The sequence below is a fragment of the Rissa tridactyla genome, chromosome 7 (genome assembly GCF_028500815.1).
Source record: "Rissa tridactyla isolate bRisTri1 chromosome 7, bRisTri1.patW.cur.20221130, whole genome shotgun sequence".
In the NCBI taxonomy this organism is placed as follows: Eukaryota; Metazoa; Chordata; class Aves; order Charadriiformes; family Laridae; genus Rissa; species Rissa tridactyla.
Genome location: NC_071472.1, coordinates 28,656,146 through 28,674,635, shown reverse-complemented (window position 1 = coordinate 28,674,635; position 18,490 = coordinate 28,656,146). Strand labels below are relative to the sequence as shown.

Below are 18,490 nucleotides of genomic sequence, written 5' to 3'. Positions count from 1 at the left end.
GAAGCCATTTCAAAACTTTTTTTTGTCATAAGTTTTCTTCCTGATCCTTTTTCACACTGTCTTCCATATTGGGATTTTCAGGATCCCCCTGTGCATGATGTTTTGTAGGTCCTCTCTTGTTCTACCACTGAGTTTCTTAAACAAAAAAAAACAAACAAACAAACAAAAAACCACAACCAAACACACACAAAAAAAAAAAAACCCACACAACCAAAAAAACCACCCCACAACCATAACCAAGTCTTGTAACTTTTCTCAGTTCTATTATGAGAACTTTTCTCAAATCGGGTCCTAAAAGCCTGTTCGCATGGTATCACTGTCTGTCTGCTTCTGGTTCCTGCCCCCCGCCTTTGTTCCTGACCTCTTTCCTGGAGCCTAAATTTTACTTCTTTACTATCTCTGTGCTGACATCTGTCCACACCTGAGGAGTAGGTTCCAAGTTAACACTTGCTAACCTGGCATGTCTGTGGTTCCTTTATTTCAGCTCTGTGAATTTTTTTACTATAATTCAGATAAGACAATTGAATGCATCTTATGTGCATTGAGACTCTGTTGTTCTCTCCTGCTCTTCATGTGGATTCTGAAGCTTGAACAAAGGAATTTATTGCTTTTTGTTGTTGTTTATTTGGCTCACTGGTATCTTCTGCATTAGGTGGTAGTATTTAAGTATGTTAGATACTCAGAATTTAATTCTCATGTTGGTTTCTGATTTTTTTTTTAAAGGAAAAAAGAACTTCAGATAGTTGAAATTCTTCGTTTCACAGTAAATTTAATAGGGGGAGGCTTGCTTTTCTTGGTGTTACTTAAACCCAACTGAAGCTTGCAGATCAAAAGTTGAAAAGCTTTGCTGTAGTCTGTACTACAGCCTGGGAGAAGCTTTTCTAAACAAGCCTTACAGTTGCTTCTTTGGGCATATGTTCAGTCTTGGCAGAGCACGCTATTTCTCTTTTTTTAAAAAGTACTGTTACTGTCTGTGTTAAAGCTGCATTCATCCCATGCATTACTAAAGAAAATTTAAATAAATTAAAACCGTAGTTAGAGGAGGATGATATCGCCAGTTGTTCTGTCTTCTGAACTATGAGGAAAACAAGCAAACAAACAAGCCTGACTAAAATGTTGGAAATAGGCTTTTTACTTTTTTCTTTCCCTTAGCGGATTTTTGTTGCCTCTGTTCTTCAAGAAGTATATTTCAGTTTCTGATATTTTCAGTTGAAAGAAAGAGTTGAGGATTCTCACAGTAATAAAAATCTAGACAGGAGTGACAACTACTTAGAAAGAAAATTGATCCTTCTTTAGAAAAATGTATATGAGGAATATAGATTCTTATAGGTTCTTAGCATCATTCAAGCTGAGAGCAGAATGGGATGTGTCTTACCCTGGTGCCCAGCCTCCCTCAACAAGGGGAGCAGGGACAACCAACCGAAAAAACAACCAACCATACATTGTTCTTGCCCTTGGAAAATATTCCTAAACCAAGTTGGCTTTTAGGCTTTTGTTCCTTCTTTTCAGTTGTGATCAGAACTAAATTCGTATACAGCAATGCTTGGGACTTCGATTAATTACATTAGAGCCTCTTCTTATAAGAATATCTGCTCTTTGATGCAGTTATCCCAGACAAAAGTAATGGGTCGCAGGATTATTTTTTTTTACCTTGAAAAGGGAAAAGTTATTGTAGGCATAGCGCTCTTGAAAGAATTATGCATGCATTTGACATGTTTTCATTTTTACAGGATAGTGTCACACTTGCTCAAAGCAGTCCTAGTTGGAGGGGTGGGGGCGTCAGTGTCTCTCTTGTGCTATTTATGCATCGAGTCTTGAAGATAACAGAAGTACTTATTTTGGCTTGAGACTCAGTGAGAGTGTAGTCCAGGAAACTGGTATAGCGTGGGACGGTCTAAAGCTGATAATTATGCTCTGATCAAGTTGATGATTTCTTAGCTTCATCGGTTTCCTTTGTTACCGTACTGCATCACAACTGGTAGGTTTGGCAACTGCACCAGGATTAGTTTACAGACTTGCTGTTGCCTGTGAAAGATGATCATTCTCAAGTAGATTTCCTGTCTTTTGAAGCAGGTCTTTTTGTGGGCCTGAGGTGCTGAATCAGTATGACTTTTCATAATTTATCAATTAAAAAATAAAAGTACATAGCAGTAACTCTGACACTGAGGTTAAAAATACGTTTAATTGGGGTTCTATTAATTCATAAACTTCCTTTATTTCCCTGCTTCTTTTGTTGTTGTTAATGTCTGGAAGTGTAAGTCTAATGACATGGATACATCTAATTTTCTGAACCATATACTATTTTAGTCTGGACTATCATAGTGTTTAGTTCAGATTTTTTTATTACATTTAACTGTACTTCTTTTCAAATACATTGCCTTAAATCTGCAAGTTCCATCAAAATCAGAATGATCTTATTCTCAACCACTCATCTGAACATCAGCCCGGCTCAAGGCATTAGATATCTTAGTTTCCAGATGTTTTAGTACGATAAATAACAGTAAAATAAGAATTTATTTTGTATTACATAAAATACAATATGTAACTAATATATCACTTAAAATTTCTGAATCTTTAAAAACATTGATAGCTGAATGTTTGTAATATATCTTCAAACTTGTGAAAGAAGCTAGCCCTCAGCTTGACTTTCTTTGTGTTGAAAAGGATTGTGTGCTTACAGCTGTCTCTTAATCCAAGGTGCAGAGCTGTTGACATCAGTAGTCCCTGAAGATGTAGAACATAAGGAAATGCACATATAGGTGCAGAATATGCATATTGAGTTAAAATTTGGAAAGACCCATTAGTGGAACCAGTTTACCCACTTTCATTCTCTCCAGTTAATAATGTAGCTTACAGGCTTAAATTGAAAACAGTTCCTAAATAGTTTGGTAGGTGTGAATGAACTGGTTCCTTTGGCTGACGTGAGCATCTTTAATGACCTGAAGGATGAAATAGGTGTTACTCTTAATAGGCTTATGGGTCACACAAAGGGGCTGAGCTTTAACAGGAGAAATGATCTAAACATATAGATGGATTATTCAGAATGTCACTTGAAATAATTAACAATGGATTAAAAGAGGTCTTCTAAACCATACCTGTATGAGATGAAGTTCCAAAAGCATGACTTAAGTTTGAAAAAGTACTTCTTTAAATACATGTTATCAATTAGATAAGATTATTTTAAGCATATGCTCATAACTTTTAATGAGTCTAAATTTTTCAGCCATTACTGATCTTTTGTGAAGGAAAATATTTAAAAAAAAATAATCTAAGACTAATTTTCAACCACCTTAGTGCTTAAAGCTTAGTTCTGTTTTTTTGGAAAACAGGCTGCATGCTCTTTATGAATGTGGCACGTGATATTTATGTTAAATATTTCCAATAAGCATAAGATAAAGTTTTCTGTAACTGCATGTGTGACATTAAAGATACTAGTGAGGTAGAAATAACCAGTTTCAGTACATAATTGGGAAGCTCATTGTCCTTTCTGTCTATGTTGTGGTATATGTTGATGTCTAGAAAACAAAGGTGTAGAAGCCATAGGGAATTTATGTATATTTGTGTGGTACTGATAACAGGTGCTAGCTAGAATTCTGGCTAGACTTTGATCTTCCAAACCTGTCTGTATGCATTTAACCTAAGGAGATGGAATTGCTCAGATTACCTCAGTGGCATCACTTAATTTTAAGTTTTGCGCATGTAGCCTTCAGGTGGAAGGTAAGCAGATACTGTGTGACTTTAATGTATTATTTCACCAGACTCGTGTGTGTTGTGTGTTGCAGACTTGTAGCAGAATGATTAAAAAATATGTCTATCCTTATATCCAGTTAGTGATTCCTATGTAATATGTTATAGGTCGGATTTGTGCAAGATTTTTGATAACCATATTCAGCTTTAAGCATACATTGCTCTAAATGTAAAACAAGCTGAGATAAAAAATGGTAAATAAAGGAACAATAGAAGTTGAGAAGGACCATTAGCTGACCAAACACAGGACAGACCTGCAGACACTATAGTAGCTGTTGAAAGCACTGCACGTGGTTTGCCAAGAGGCCACCTGCCACTGAAATACTTCCCATGGCTTTTCCCAGCCTTGGCTGTAAGTGGTAATTGGATGAATGAAGAAAAGAAAGAGGAGAAACGCTGGAAAAAAAAATAGGCACGTGACAGTTACACACATTAAAATATGCAGCAGTAGAGAGAGCTTAAAGGTAGTAAGTGGAAGTAAAATATACTTCAGCTGAGAGGAAAAAGGGACAATGTAGCATTTGTAAAAGCAGTGCAAATGTATAAAATGCAAGGCACTAATTTCACGTAATTCCAATTTCACATTGACTTAAGCCAACCTATGTCCTTTACTAGGTTTGCTTCCAGCAAATCAATTTCCTTTATTCCTTGTATGATTGTAGAAACTGCATGCTGGGATTGATAGTTTTGTGTTTTAAGAAGCTACATTGGGTTACGCGGTGGGGATGTCTCATGATTGCTCCAGCTTGTGCATGCAATGGTTGGAACAGAGCTGTGCGGCTGGTGAGGGAGGGGAGCTGGAAATCCCATTGCTTCCAGCTGGGGAGGGGAGAGTGAGACCTCTTGCAGCCAGCCTGTGGGGCAGCTCTGAAATAGCAATCTTAGCCCAATGCAAATATTAAAAAAAAAAAATAATTAGCAAAAATTAATGGAAGAAGAAACAGGGAAAAAAAATGTAGTAACTGTGAAAAGGAACCCGTGATCAAAAGGGAAAGAGAAAGCTGAGTTGCTTTAGCTCTTCTATCTGCAGTGAACATAGCCTTTGTGTGAAGCTGAGAGAGTATAGAGTGGGCAGGGTATGCTTGTCTTTTAAAATAGTAAAGCTGGGGCAGTGGTAATGAGTCCACTTTTCTGTCTTTTCCTGGTTTATCCTGTAGCATCTTTAAATGTATCATGGTACTTGCCATCTTAGGTTGAGCCACGGTCTGTCTAAACCATTATGCTGTTTGGGTAAAAGCTAGTAGGAAATGTTTGGGGAGAACTGTAAGAAAAGCGGTGTATTTAGAGGGAGCTTTCTCCTTATCTTCTGTCTTTGCAGTTTTGGGAAGTGCCGGTTTTTTCCATGAGAAATAATGAATTAAAGATCAAGAGGCCACTCACAATCTGTATGGGTCCTCAGATATTTTCAAAGCGTTTTACTTCATGATTGGGTAGCTATACATACTTTCTTAACTAAGCTGAATAGTCACTTGTTGAACATTGTATGAAAACTGTTAAACAACATAGTATGTAAATTGCCTGTAAAATGGGAAACAAATTCATTGCGTTCTTTAAAGCAAGTGATGGACTAAAAAACGCAGGCTCTTCCTGCCATAAACATCATCAGAAGTATTATCATTGGGAGCACAGAAATGAGTTAACTAACCTTTAAATCTATAAATGAAGCTCGAATTGCTGTGTGAACTTGTCGCATCTCTCAGAAAATAATTAAATCACTTTAAAGTTTGTTAATTTTTAATCTGGAAGACAGTTATTCTAGACCTAACCTCAAGTTGTTTTGATAACACTAGCAAGAATGTCTTTGTGGGCAAATCTATTTTCGTGTGTGTGATTATTCAAGATACCCTCCTAGAAATCATTGTAATATTTAATTAAAATGTTAAAATATTTAATTACTGTAAACCACAGGGGATACCGGTGTTGTAATTGCATTTAAGATGGGGAAGAAAAGTAATTTGTTTTTCAAGTCTTGCTGACTTTATTAGCAGTGGCATCAGCACTCTACCCTTTTTATTGTTTAAAAACTGATTAACTGCAGCATTACTGTAAAACTGGATAATATAAAAAGTTAATATGCATTTTAATACATCACACTAACACAGTGTGACAGTGTTGAAAGGAATGCCTTTAAACACATCTGTAAAGTTGTTTTATATGTTATTGCCTCAATGTTAGGAGAGGGTATTATTTTCTTGTTCAGCATGGTTGGCTTTTTATTTGTTTTGAGTTTTTGTAATGAGCAAGATGCTTCTTTTTGGAATACATTCTTGGAAGAATGGCTGAAGTGGGAGAATATAAAACCTGATATATCTTACACCAGTTTACTGTAACATATAAAGAGGACAAAATGCTTGAAATTATCCGATTTTTTTTTTTTTAATGGGAGTGTTGTTATTAGTTTAAAGAGAAATTAAACTAATCATGAAAGATACATGACTGACAGCTGAAAACTTATTTGGGAATGTCATAAAATGGTTTATGCTATGGAGTTGGTCTTAAGAGAAGATATTAAAATTTAATGGGGGAAAAACTGCAGTCCTGTTCAAGTGCTGCATATTTCATGGCTCTTAATTTATATAAAAGTGATTCCCTCGTTTGTCTTGTTCATAACTGTATTGCAATCTGTAATTTACGTAGTAGTTCAGAGGAATAAGTTTGGTTTTGAACTCATGTATGCTTACTTGCCTGGTTCACTGCTCTCAGCCAGCGAAGGGCTCTGGTCCTAGAGGCAAGCTGCAAAGCAGAATCCACACGTGGGTGTTTCCTTCTGGTTCTTGGATTGGTGTGTGTGAAAGAATAGGAGGTGGTAGTGCCAAAGGGTGATTCGGTGATGATCTTGGGGTGATGGTATTGGGGAACAGGGAGGAAGGGGGCCAGACAACCTGTATTTCAAAAAGACTGGGTTTAACTCTTCTAGATGGTTGATATCAATGGAAGGAGAGCGTCTTTGGTGGGACTGCCATAGCTGGTGCTTAGCTCCACATCCACCACGGAGACAGATAAAAATGGGCAGCAGGCTGTTTGTGATGGGGGATGCAGTTAGGCGGCTTCTGCTCCTTCTTAGCCCAGAAGGGGGGATGCTTTTATAGAGGGTGACTCACAACATGAGCCTAAAACAGCTTCTTCAGAAAAGTTCCTCGCACTCTCTTAGTTATAGGAAGTCTATGCAGATCAGCCTCCCAAGGCTGAGTTTCTGAACATCACCCTCAGGCCTCTCTGGTGAAGCAGTTGCAGGGAAACACTGCTTTCTGCTTGTGTATGGTAAGCAGAGCTTGTGGTGAAAATTATGGCTGAATAATTAAAGATATTATTATATCCCAAAATCTACAGATATTTCTGATTTTGGAAATGCACTGCTAAGCATGCACATTGTAATTGAGTTCCCAAATGGCTTATCTATATGCCATTTTGACATTTGGAAGTTGCAAAGACTCTTAATTTTCTAGAAATGGAGGGATTGGTGCTATTAAAAATATTAAAAAATAATAATAATAATTTGAAAAAAAACCCCAAAACCCAAAAAGTAAACCGAACAACAAATAAACAGAACCAAAAACACAAAAAAAGCCTTCCAGATCTTCCCTTTTTATCTTATACTTCCCTTTTTGCACTCTGGTAAAGTCAATTTGTAAACTAGTTTTGACGGTTTTTGGTGAGATGTACAGTGTGTTAACTCATAAATTTTAACTTAAGCAGAACAAGAAATTTCAATGGCAAAAATTCATATTCATGCCCCAGAATTTCTAAAACATGAGAAATCCAGAAAACTACTGATGTTGGAAATGAAGTTTTATGTAAATGTTATTGTTTCAAAGCTCGTGTCTATGTAAGGCTTTCCTCAATATTTTGGTACTTAGTGATGATGGTTTTATGCTGCTACAGTGAATTTACCTAGAGATTTTTCTTTTTCTTAAACTAGAAAGAACTCTGCAATATGATACTTGACTGCTGTGCTCAGCAAAGAACATACGAGAAGTTCTTTGGGTTACTGGCAGGGGTGAGTTCTGTTTTCAGATGTTACACCTTAAGGTAGATAATTTCTTTGGTTTATTCTTTGTGTGTCAACCTTAAATTGTAATGGATAAATAAAACTAATAGTCTTTTTATCATTCTGAAAATGGTTAATTAGTTGGTTGGTTGCATTAGTTGATTGAATTAACATTTTGATTGTAATAAGCGTAGTGAATGCAGAGTGAGAGAACTCATTTTCTCTTTATATTGTTGCTTTTTTTGCCTCCCTCTTTTCTCATTATGGCAGAACAGTAAATCAGTAGCAAAGGAATGGTAGTATAAAGAGGTAAAAGTATTATGAGTTACCAGAAAATATCCTTTTTACAGAGCTAAAGATTAATTTTGGAGACTCCTGTCTTTTACCACTTCATTCAAAGCTGTTTAGTAGGTTTTATGTAGAGCACAAGACCGAATACTTACTGTCCTGGGGTTGTGGGTGGGGGGTTTTTTTTGTAAACAGTAAACAGCTAGCTCCTTGTTTTCGCATCACTAATTGCTAATTTAGTTGCAGTTAGTTCTTAATTTAATTTTCCCTATCTATGATACTGACAGACCTGACTAGTTTAAGATAAAATACTCGTCTTCTCAAGGGAGCAAGTTATGCTGAAAGGGAGTAGAATGAGTTTTTCCCATTTGTACGTTTTATCCAGTACTTGAGGAAGTACTTCTGGTAGTCAGTTCCAAAGCACTAAACATGTGAATCTACATGTTCAGTAGAATGTAAATGTTAAACATTCTAAAGAACACAGAAATTATCTCCAAAATGTCTTACCACTAACTGTGTTCCCTGCTGCCTCTCTAATTTTAAATAGTCATTCAATAATGTAAAAAGAAAAAGCTATATTTGATGGGGTTACCTCAGGTGAAAATACTGGATGTACGGAAGTAAAAGAAATTGCTGGACAATTTGTGGTAGTTTGAAACTGATAGTTACTAATTTGCAATGCCGATATGTTTCTTGTTCTGACACACTGCTGAAAGCAATAAAATGTATCCATTTGAAGGTATTTTCTTCTCCAAGTGTTATTTAAAAGGAAAATCTTGCAGTAAATATTTGCACTGTTAGGTCACTTACATGTAGGTTATTTGCATGTTTAATGTTTTATTTAATCTGGTTGTTTAAATTATACAATTTTGTCTCAGCGTTTCTGCATGTTAAAAAAAGAATATATGGAATCCTTTGAAGCTATTTTCAAAGAACAATATGATACCATTCATCGTTTGGAAACCAACAAACTGAGGAATGTTGCCAAGATGTTTGCTCATCTACTGTACACTGATTCAATTCCCTGGAGTGTAAGTAAAAAAGGCTATTGTCCTATATTTCTTTTTCAATAATTAATATCCAGTATTCAGAAATAATGTGATACATTAATTATTAGTTGTACTGGGTTATTCTAAGTATCTTCTCAGACACTGTTGAACAACTCTGTGTTGCTGTCTCTTCTTTCTGCCACCTGTGCATCGTCATCCTCCCTCCTCCATTCTTAAGTAGTTGAACTAAGCTGTTATTTTGTGGAGATCAGCTGTAATTGGTTGATTAAAATTTATATTTTTTTTTTTTTTTAGAATTTTGAGCTTTTAATCAGCAATGTAAATAGCAGAACAGTCTCTAAAAAGAAAGCCTAAAGAAACCTTTTAGATTTGCCTTTATATATTAAAAGCTTTATGGAATCAGAAGAAACTTTAAAATACTGCCATTTTGTGATTTAAGTGCCAAATAAAGGCAGTCTTGCATTCTGAGATATTTATGTCTTCATTTTTAATGTTATATTATTATATCAAGGTAACTTCTCTTTTCCTACTGTTTTATTCTTGTTTCACAGCCTAGTCTAATCATCATTCTTCAGGCACACACAAATCAGTCCAGATATTTTACCTCTTTAGAATTTATGTCCCAAATCTTTAACTTCCCAGAAGTTCACACACCTGACTTGTGAAAGCTTTCTTGGATAAAATAAATCCTTAAAGAATTATTAGTGTAAATATGACCAGAAGCTGCTCACAGGTGGTAGAAAAGAGTTTTTGAGGAAGAAAAGGCGGGGGGGGTGTCACTCTTTATAAAAGAATGTATGTGTAAACTTAAGGGTTTTTTCTAAATATTTTCAGGTCCTTGAATGTATAATACTGAGTGAAGAAACTACGACGTCCTCCAGTAGAATTTTTGTCAAAATATTCTTTCAGGAACTCAGTGAATATATGGGACTTCCTAATCTAAATGCAAGATTAAAAGATGAGTAAGTTGAAATTTTATTTCCAAAATTGCAAGTTTAATTAGTTTCTTTATCTGAAAACATACAGATAAGAATTCTGGTTTTAAGTTCAACTAAGACTGCTGTTAGGCAGCTGCGGTACTTCAAGAATAAGTTCATGTATAGATTTAGTCATTGCAAAGAGTCCCATTAAGCTGAGTGTGTTAACATCAATTTGGGTTCAAGTATGTGCATGACTTTTTGCAAGATGTATTTTCTATTTTTTTTTCCCAGTGATAGTTCAGCTTGTCTAAAAATTTTCCAAGTGTAAGTCTGTTTTTGTTTTGTCAACTCTGTGGCCCTGTAATAAATGCTACTGTGGCTTCTGACAAAACTTAGAGAAAAGCATTTTTTCTTGAGCTATTATTATGATTAATTCCATTTTTTCTAGGATTACATGATTATCCTTAAGTATAGTGTAAATAACACATTCTTTAATCATCACAATGAAAGTATTGAAAAAGGCATAAAGAGAAAACTTTTGCTGTCCTATAGAGATTCATACAGTTTCTTTTTTGATTTATTAATGTCAATGAGAATTAATGCTAAGCTGGCATGCTGTTTAATTTAGATGTTTGTTTTCGTCAGAACATTGCAGCCTTTCTTTGAGGGATTGATGCCTCGGGATAACCCAAGAAACACTCGCTTTGCCATCAATTTCTTCACTTCTATTGGCCTTGGAGGACTAACGTGAGGAACAACTTCCTGATTTTATTTTTACTTTCCTTCCCTCCCCTTCCCCTGCCAAAAATAAATAAAACTGAAAAAAATATATTTTTTTGTTAATTAGGGATGAATTACGGGAGCATCTTAAAAATGCACCAAAGATGATAATGACACAGAAACAAGATGTTGAGTCAACAGATTCCTCTTCATCTTCAGAGACAGACTCTTCCTCTGATTCTGACAGCAGCAGTAGTAGCTCAGAGTCATCCAGCAGCAGTGACTCTTCATCTAGCAGTGGCAGCAGCAGTGACTCAGGTACTCAAACACTAGCTAAAAACGATTTACTTCTCTTTTATTTATTTCTATACATCTATTTATTTTCTATTTCAGTGTACACTTGTTGAGGAGAAACTACCTATAGACAGTGTTAGTTTTTAAAGCAGAGAAACTGATACATTTTTTTTAACTTCTAAGTTTTAAAATATTAAATGTTGCTCATGGAAATTTATTTTAGAACTTAGAAAAACTGAGTTCCATTGTTAGACTTATATATCTGAGGAACATTTTGTAGGTTACTTTTTTACACAGTTAATACCTGTTGCATGGTACTATCACTTCAGACTAGCGTAGGACAGAGGGATTGGAGTCGTTCCCTATTAATATGTCTGGTGAACTGTAGAGACTAGTGTCTACAGCTTTTTTTTTTTTTTTTTTGCTTGGCTTGGTTGAGTGAGATTGATACTTCTTGTGTCCTTCCCTGTGAATATGTGCCCCTTCATGGGTCAGAAACGACATTGTTTGGTTTTAGCTGAATTACTCTCCTTTGAATCTCCCATTTCTAATTCCTCTTCCTCTTGAAGAGTTTATGTGGCGATTATAGTGAAGGTTCTTGTCTATAGAGAATCTTCAAGGCAGAATTATCTTTTGCTGACAACTTAGTATTTTTTAGTTCTATGCATTATAATTAGTGTTCAGCATCTTACGCCATCCTGTTGATGTAGAACCTTCTGTTTGACATGAAGTGTGATAAACATTGCTTAGTCTATAAAGTACATGCTCGTATGAGTTAGTGTGTGCAGTCTCCCCTGTTCTATATAATGTGAGCAGATGATAACACAGCATGACTTTCTATAGTACAGAAGCTTGCTGATTCAAAGTTAATTTGATTTATTACGTGCCTTTGGAATGAAAATGTTGATTAACAAAATAAAAGCAGTGTAAATTGCTTGTGCTTTGGAAATGGGTTTTTGTTCTCTATTGCAATCTTACTGTACACAGTCTGATTTGTGTGTCATCACATTAATCGCATTAATGACGACAAAGCACTAGAGGAGGGCACAGTTAAACAGGGTCAGAGGAGGCGTTAGTTTAGCAAAGAGCCAGATGGCTCCTGCATAGACAGCTGCAGCTCTGCTGAGCTGCTTGATAGGAACCAGAGAGGTAAGTCCTTAGTGACAAACCAACTGAGTCTGCAGTCTGCTAGTATGCACACTTTATTTTTCTAAATTTAGGATGTTCCCTTTTACTACTTGTCCTTTCTCCATTCAGGAACATGTTCATTAAAACTTTCATTTTGATATCTTTGCAGCCTGGTCTCACTTTTTTTTTCTGGTTCTTGTGTACTTAAATACAGCAGTCAGAACACTAATTGGAGATAACTATATTCTTTAATGGTAAACTTGTTTGAGGTCCACTACTGATTATATCTTCAAGTCTTCCTGTGTTTGCAGCTTTTTAAATCTTTAAAATAATTTTGTAGAGTTGAAACACATTTTTCAGAGGAATGTGCTACAGTATTTCAGTGTTTTAACAGTGCAATATATAAGAGAAAATAGAAAAGCTGCTCATTAGAAATTGAGCATAGAGCTGAATTAGAGATTACTGTCTTAACAGTTAAAGCACGGAACTTCACCAGCTCAGGACTGCTCTGGAGAGGTCATTCCAACCAAAATGGGACCAGCAGAGTATGAGATTTGTCTGTTACCAAAACAGTTTGTTCCTTTGTATTTACTTTCTCTGTTCTCTTTCTGCATTCTATTGCATGTAAAATAATAGGGAAAATACTATTTTAAAAAGTTAATGTCTTAAAATCGATCGGAAGTGATCTGTCATCACGCTTTATCAGAATGCCAGGAAGCCTTAGTTCAGACATGAGACTAGCCAGCTGCTGTGGAAATGCAGTTATTTGGTGTACTATTAAATCAATTTATGGCTCTATTATTTTCAAAAAGTGACTAGAAGCAGCCGATGTGATACCATAGTTTGTACAATAAGGTGAATTAATGGTTATTCTAAATGGCTGTAACTTCAGTGTTTACTGATAAATATCGTTGAGTGAAATCTAGAGGCTCCTTATAAAGAGCAAACAGGAAGAGTAAGGCCGCCTCCACTGAGATGAACACTACTGTGTATTTAGAAATACACAAGTTTTAATCTTAAATTGTTGACAAAGCTGTCACTATTTCTTCTGAAAGTGAGCCAGAGGGACATTGTTATGTTGCTGCGGTACCACTATCTCAAGCCATTTCAGCATGCCTCCGTTTCCTCATAGGATAGTATTGCAGACTTTTCCCCATCTGCTGTTTTTAATCTCCATTGACTGATAAGCTTTTCCAGGAAGTAATTAGAAAAGTAAACGATTTTAAGAGACTGGATGGTCTGGGAAAGGTGATCTTTTTTTAAAAAAAAAAAAAAAATTGTGAGAGTGCTTTGATATATAACTTTACAGCCTGTGCCTGGTCCTTTTGTATCAAGTCACCAAGAGGATGATGATGGGTAGAATTTCTCAAAAGTCAGGCATCCCTTGCAGATAACTAAGGGATAAAAGCCTTTCTGATGGCTACTTGTGAGTGGCAGCTACATTTGTACAAATTTGAGTTGTTCTCTCTTAAGCAATTAACTGTGTGGGGAGAGGAGGAAGCAAGGTCGTTGAAGGTTTGTCAGTACATAGAATTTAGAATCTTTTCAAATATGAAAGCATATCTTACCTAACCAAAAAATTCTTGGATCGACAGGTTTGAAGGTCTTATGTCAGATTCACATTTAGGGAGTTACTATATTTTAACAGTGATGTGACTGCTTAGCAATGTTTTGCATTCAAGTGCAGGTTTGTTGTGGGTTTTTGTAAGTTGAGAAAGAAGTTTCTTTTTGGTTTGAGCTGCATTATGTTCTGATACCTGTATGGGCATTGTAAATGGGATGAAATGCAGAAGCCTGTTCCCTAATTTCTTAAGTTTTTGGGGTGATGTGTTGTGACCTTGCTTTTTGTTAACATATGGTTCTTGTGTAATTAACAGTGGAGTTACAGAGAAATATTGACACTTAGAGGAAAAATGGACAGTAGTCTTGGTTTAATAGTCAGTTCACACTTCTATGCAGAATTTCTTTTCTATGGAGAATAAAGAGCCTGTAATGCAGACAGACATTTAAAAATAATCAGTACCTGCTCAATTAAAGAATGGGTGGATTGTCCCCCATTGCATGAGACACTGAGTTGGGAAGGCGGAGGAGCAATAAAATCAAAGCTCAGTATTGTGAAACCTTTCTCCAGATAAGTACCCACAAAAGTTTTCTGACAAAAAAAAAACAACTCTAGAACTTCCTATGTACTTTATCAAGTTAGGCATAATAAATTTAAATGCAACTTTATTCCCATAATTTTTTTATCATTTCAGATGTTCCTAAAACCAAAAGAAAGAGAATGCAAAAGAAGAATAGAGAATCTGATAAAGTTTCCAGGAAAAAACAAGAAAGGAAAAGGAAATCGCTTGAAAAGAAAATGGGAAGGAGGCAGCAAGAGGACAGAAGTGATACTGAGAGCAAATCAGAAAGAGATCACCGACACCTGAGAGAGTCACACAGGAGAGATGATGTATCAAAGTACTATCACAGAGAGGAGTCCAATGGCAGAGACGGTTACCATAGCGGAAAGGATAGGAACCATGAAAGAAGTAAGGATCTAGAAAATAAACATAGTAATTCAAAACCGAAGAAAGCAGAGAGAAGAGTTTCTTTGTCTGATGATGAAAATTACAGGCACTGGAGCAAAGATAATGGACATCGCAGTAGAAAAAGAGAAAGATCAACATCCAGAGAGAGAGCCCATAATAATTCAAGTCCCAGAGAGGAGGAACAAGAAGACCGATACAGAAACGGTTCAGAGAAACACCGAGAGAAGCACAACCGTTATTCTGACCAGTACAGAGAATCCAGAAAGAATGAGGAGAGGCGAAGGGAGAATTCCCCGCACAGGCGAAAATAATACCTAACCAGAGTTTGAAATAAATGGGCTTTTCTCAGCTGTTAAAACTGTATTTTAAAATCTATCACTGAACTTTACAAAAAAAGATTTTGTACAAAAAGATAGTTTGCATTTGTAGATTTTACCAGATTTTTCAAATTTTCAGTACCACTTTTTTATAACTATTGTATTGAGTCTTTCTGTTAAATTCGTCCTTTGGAAAGACGAAACTGTTTATTTTGTGAATAAAACCATTAAGATCTCTGCAAGAATGGGTGTGTTTGTCACAGTTTCAAGTGTTTGTAATTGTAACTTTATAGTCTAAAACCCATGGTTTTTAACTTTGCTTGGTAATTTAAAGTTAGATACTGAGGCTAGCATGATAAATGTAAAAATTGCAGATTACAATGTGAAGGTTACATGAGAAGGCTGTATAAAAAATTTTCAGGCATCAGCACGAGCACTTCAGGTATTCTGTAGCTGTATATTCTTTCAGCTTTGTGAATATGAAAGCAAGTTTGACCAAAATTTTCAGGAAATACTTCAGTTGATTTTTTTTTTTTCTTCAAGAGTTCAAAATTGGAAAAGCAATAGTGCTGTTTTAAATGTCACATTTGAAAGTGTGTCAACTTGTTCTGTTACTTTTCACAATGTTTTTTAATATTGTAACATCCTGAGCTAGTTACACTTGTGATCTTGGAGATGGGAAAAAAAGTTGGTTTGGTTTTGTTTTTTTTCCAACTATGAATTTGATTTTAAAGTCATGGACTCAACTCTAGACCTACAAAGGAAGTGTTCGAGGAACGTGTTTCCCAGTATATATAAAAAAAAAAAGAAACTGAAATAAGAGGTGTTTCAAACCTTTTTAGATGTTTTGAACTACATGGCTCGAAGTGCTTGAGTTTATTGGAAGCAAAGCTTACGGGGGAAAAAAATCAGTTGCTGCAGTAGTTCATAATATAAAATTGTTCTACCTGGAGTCATTTGAAGCAACTAGCTCAACATTTGTTGTATGAGTTAATGAATCAAAATCATCTGGTTAAGACTCTAAATCTCACTAGTAACAAAGGGAAATTTTGAAACTCTTTTGGCATGAAATAGGAAATAGTGTGGATGTGGTCAGCGGGAAAGACAGAGGTGATAGTTGTATATTACACAATTTTTGGTGCTGTAGGACCACATTTTTTTTTTTTACTCTGTGAAATGAACACAACTGCAGGGTATATGAGAATTTACAAATTTCATGTGTAAATCATATTTCATCTTGTATAAAGCATAGAAAACACTTGAGCTGTTTTATAACAGAAAACAGAACAATTCCTAAGGAAATAGATCAGTTTTGCCTAAATCTTGTCACAACATTTTTCTAAGAAAAATGTCACATTCTTAAATTTTTTTTCTGTATTTAACAGAATTTCTTTCTGCAAGCTTTCATGTAATAAAACATTTTCAGTCAAAAACACTTGCATGGAAAATAAATTCATATTGCAGAGGAAAAAATAAGGTTTCTATCTTGTTATACCACACAGTTAAAAATGCTTTAGTGGCATCGTGAGATTTATGTTTAAACTGTGGTGGTTTTTTGTCCAGCACACTTCTCACTTTCAAAATGATTTTTGCATTTTGGCAGTGCGTGTTAATTCCAGGAAAACTTAATTTGAAAGAATGCTTTCTAAAAAGAATTCTGCTGATAATTGATATGTTTCTTTGATAGCTCTCTATGAACATTATTGAAAATGACCTGTACTTCATAATGGTTTAATTGTACAAACTTAATTAATACTCCCCTTACTATGTTATGGGTTTAATAGCATCAGTTTTATTAACCCATAACTTTTGAGATATTCTGTTCAAGTTAAAAAGCTTATTTCCATTTATTAAATATGTAATTACTAAAACAAATGTGAAAACATAAAACATTTGTTAGAAAATAAACCATTTCATCTCAGGTGCGTACATCAGCATATACTAGTTTAAACATCTCCAGTTTTTTGTGTTTTTTCATGATAGCTGATAAAAATATCGTGCGCTTCGATGGTGAAAAAAGGGAGAGGGTGAGATTAGGACTTGAGCTGGGGTATTACCTGTGTTTACAATTTCTTGATGGCTTTTTTTTTTCCATTTCCAGAAATATGAATAGATATTTAATAGAGTGACCTATTAAAAATTGCTGTCATTCTTACCATTGCTACTATGAGCGGGTTGGTGTTAGCTAAAAGCGGTAAGACAAGGAGCGTCATTCTGGGGCGCGTGTGTGTTCTCAGGTGGGTGCTCAGCAGGACGGCTGTGCTGTGGCACACACCAGCAGCGGCTCCAGCCTGGAGCCCTCAGTAACACCCGGAGCATTCCCAGTTTTTAGCAGACCATTGCTTAAGCACTTCCTGAGCCGGAGGCACTATGTGCATCTCTGAATAAGGCCTTGCCCATTAAGTGGCCTAATTCTTTAACTCATTGGGGGGGGATTCTGCACCATCCTGTGCCAGGAGTTCTGGTATTTTACTGTACAGTATGTGTAAAAAGTATGTTTCTTTCATAGCTTCTGCCTGATGACTTCCCTTTGCTGCTTCCTGGTGCATTTTCTGAATAGCGCTGCGTAGGTTTTCTTCCTGCTTGTCGTCCTGTGTGTGTGTGTGATTTTTATAGACCTGAACCTGTACATCTTTTGCCATTTCTTTTCCAGAAGTTAAAATTCACTTGTAATCTCTCCTTGTGTGGGACTGCTCTGTAGCCCTCAGCAGTCCTCCTGCCCTTTATTTATTTAGTTATTTTACTATAGCCTGTGTAAGGGAAAAGAAGTCAAAATACTATGTAATTTTGAGGGTATGTAAAATGAGGGTATTCCAGGAGTTGCATGGTGACATAAAAATTGTGGGGGTTTCAGTCCATTTTCTCCATTGCTGTAGAGCCGAGTGACCCACAGTGGTCCTGGGCCGCCTTTCCTCAGCAGCAACAGCTAATTGTAGACGATGCACACTAACGAAGTGACTCATGTGTCTAGTCTGTAATTAATACTGGAGCTCTGGGTTGTGTTTCGAATAGCAGTTTTGACTGAAAGACTTCAAGAAGTGGAGGTGCTGTGACATTCTTCACTATTTTGCTCCGTTGTTAATCCTTGTTACTTAAAAGCACGATTGGAACAGTCTCTCCTTGGCTCTCTGCAGTTGGGTCTGGTTATGACTTTAATTGACCTCTGTTATCAGAAGTCACCTAATGTAGGTACCTCTGGGCCGTGTTCATGTAGTGGCTTGCCTGCATCTCAGGTAAAATACTGAGCTGCTTTGGTCTTCCTGAACCGTAAGCTTCGATCACAAGTGCTCTTGACTCAGAAGAGTGAAAATGTGTCAGAGAAATGTGCTGTTCATTGGCCCTGTAACCAGCAACCTGTGCCATCGGGCTGAAAAGTGTGTTACGAGTGAGGGTGTTCACAGGGATGCGGTGTTGGGCATCGGGGCCTCGGTCTTTGCAGTGTGTTTGAGGGCAGAACTGTTGTCAGGTTCTGGGGTCGGCGCCCGCAGGTGCCGGTCAGCGTTAGGGTGCAAGATGCTGTTGCGCAGGGCTGCGCGTACCCAGCGCC

General features: G+C 36.3%; 1 protein-coding gene across 3 annotated transcripts in view; it reads left to right on the top strand.

Moving 5' to 3' along the window:
* Positions 1–16,878, top strand: part of CWC22 (CWC22 spliceosome associated protein homolog) — a 34,326-nt gene extending 17,448 nt beyond the window's left edge. For all 3 annotated transcript variants that reach the window (XM_054208845.1, XM_054208847.1, XM_054208846.1), the window contains exons 15-20: positions 7,667–7,744; positions 8,902–9,054; positions 9,868–9,995; positions 10,599–10,700; positions 10,801–10,991; positions 14,351–16,878. In XM_054208845.1, coding sequence (XP_054064820.1) covers positions 7,667–7,744; positions 8,902–9,054; positions 9,868–9,995; positions 10,599–10,700; positions 10,801–10,991; positions 14,351–14,937 — 1,239 coding nt within the window. In that variant the 3' untranslated portion in view covers positions 14,938–16,878. The remainder of the gene's footprint in view (positions 1–7,666; positions 7,745–8,901; positions 9,055–9,867; positions 9,996–10,598; positions 10,701–10,800; positions 10,992–14,350) is intronic.
* The last annotated feature ends 1,612 nt before the right edge of the window (positions 16,879–18,490 follow it).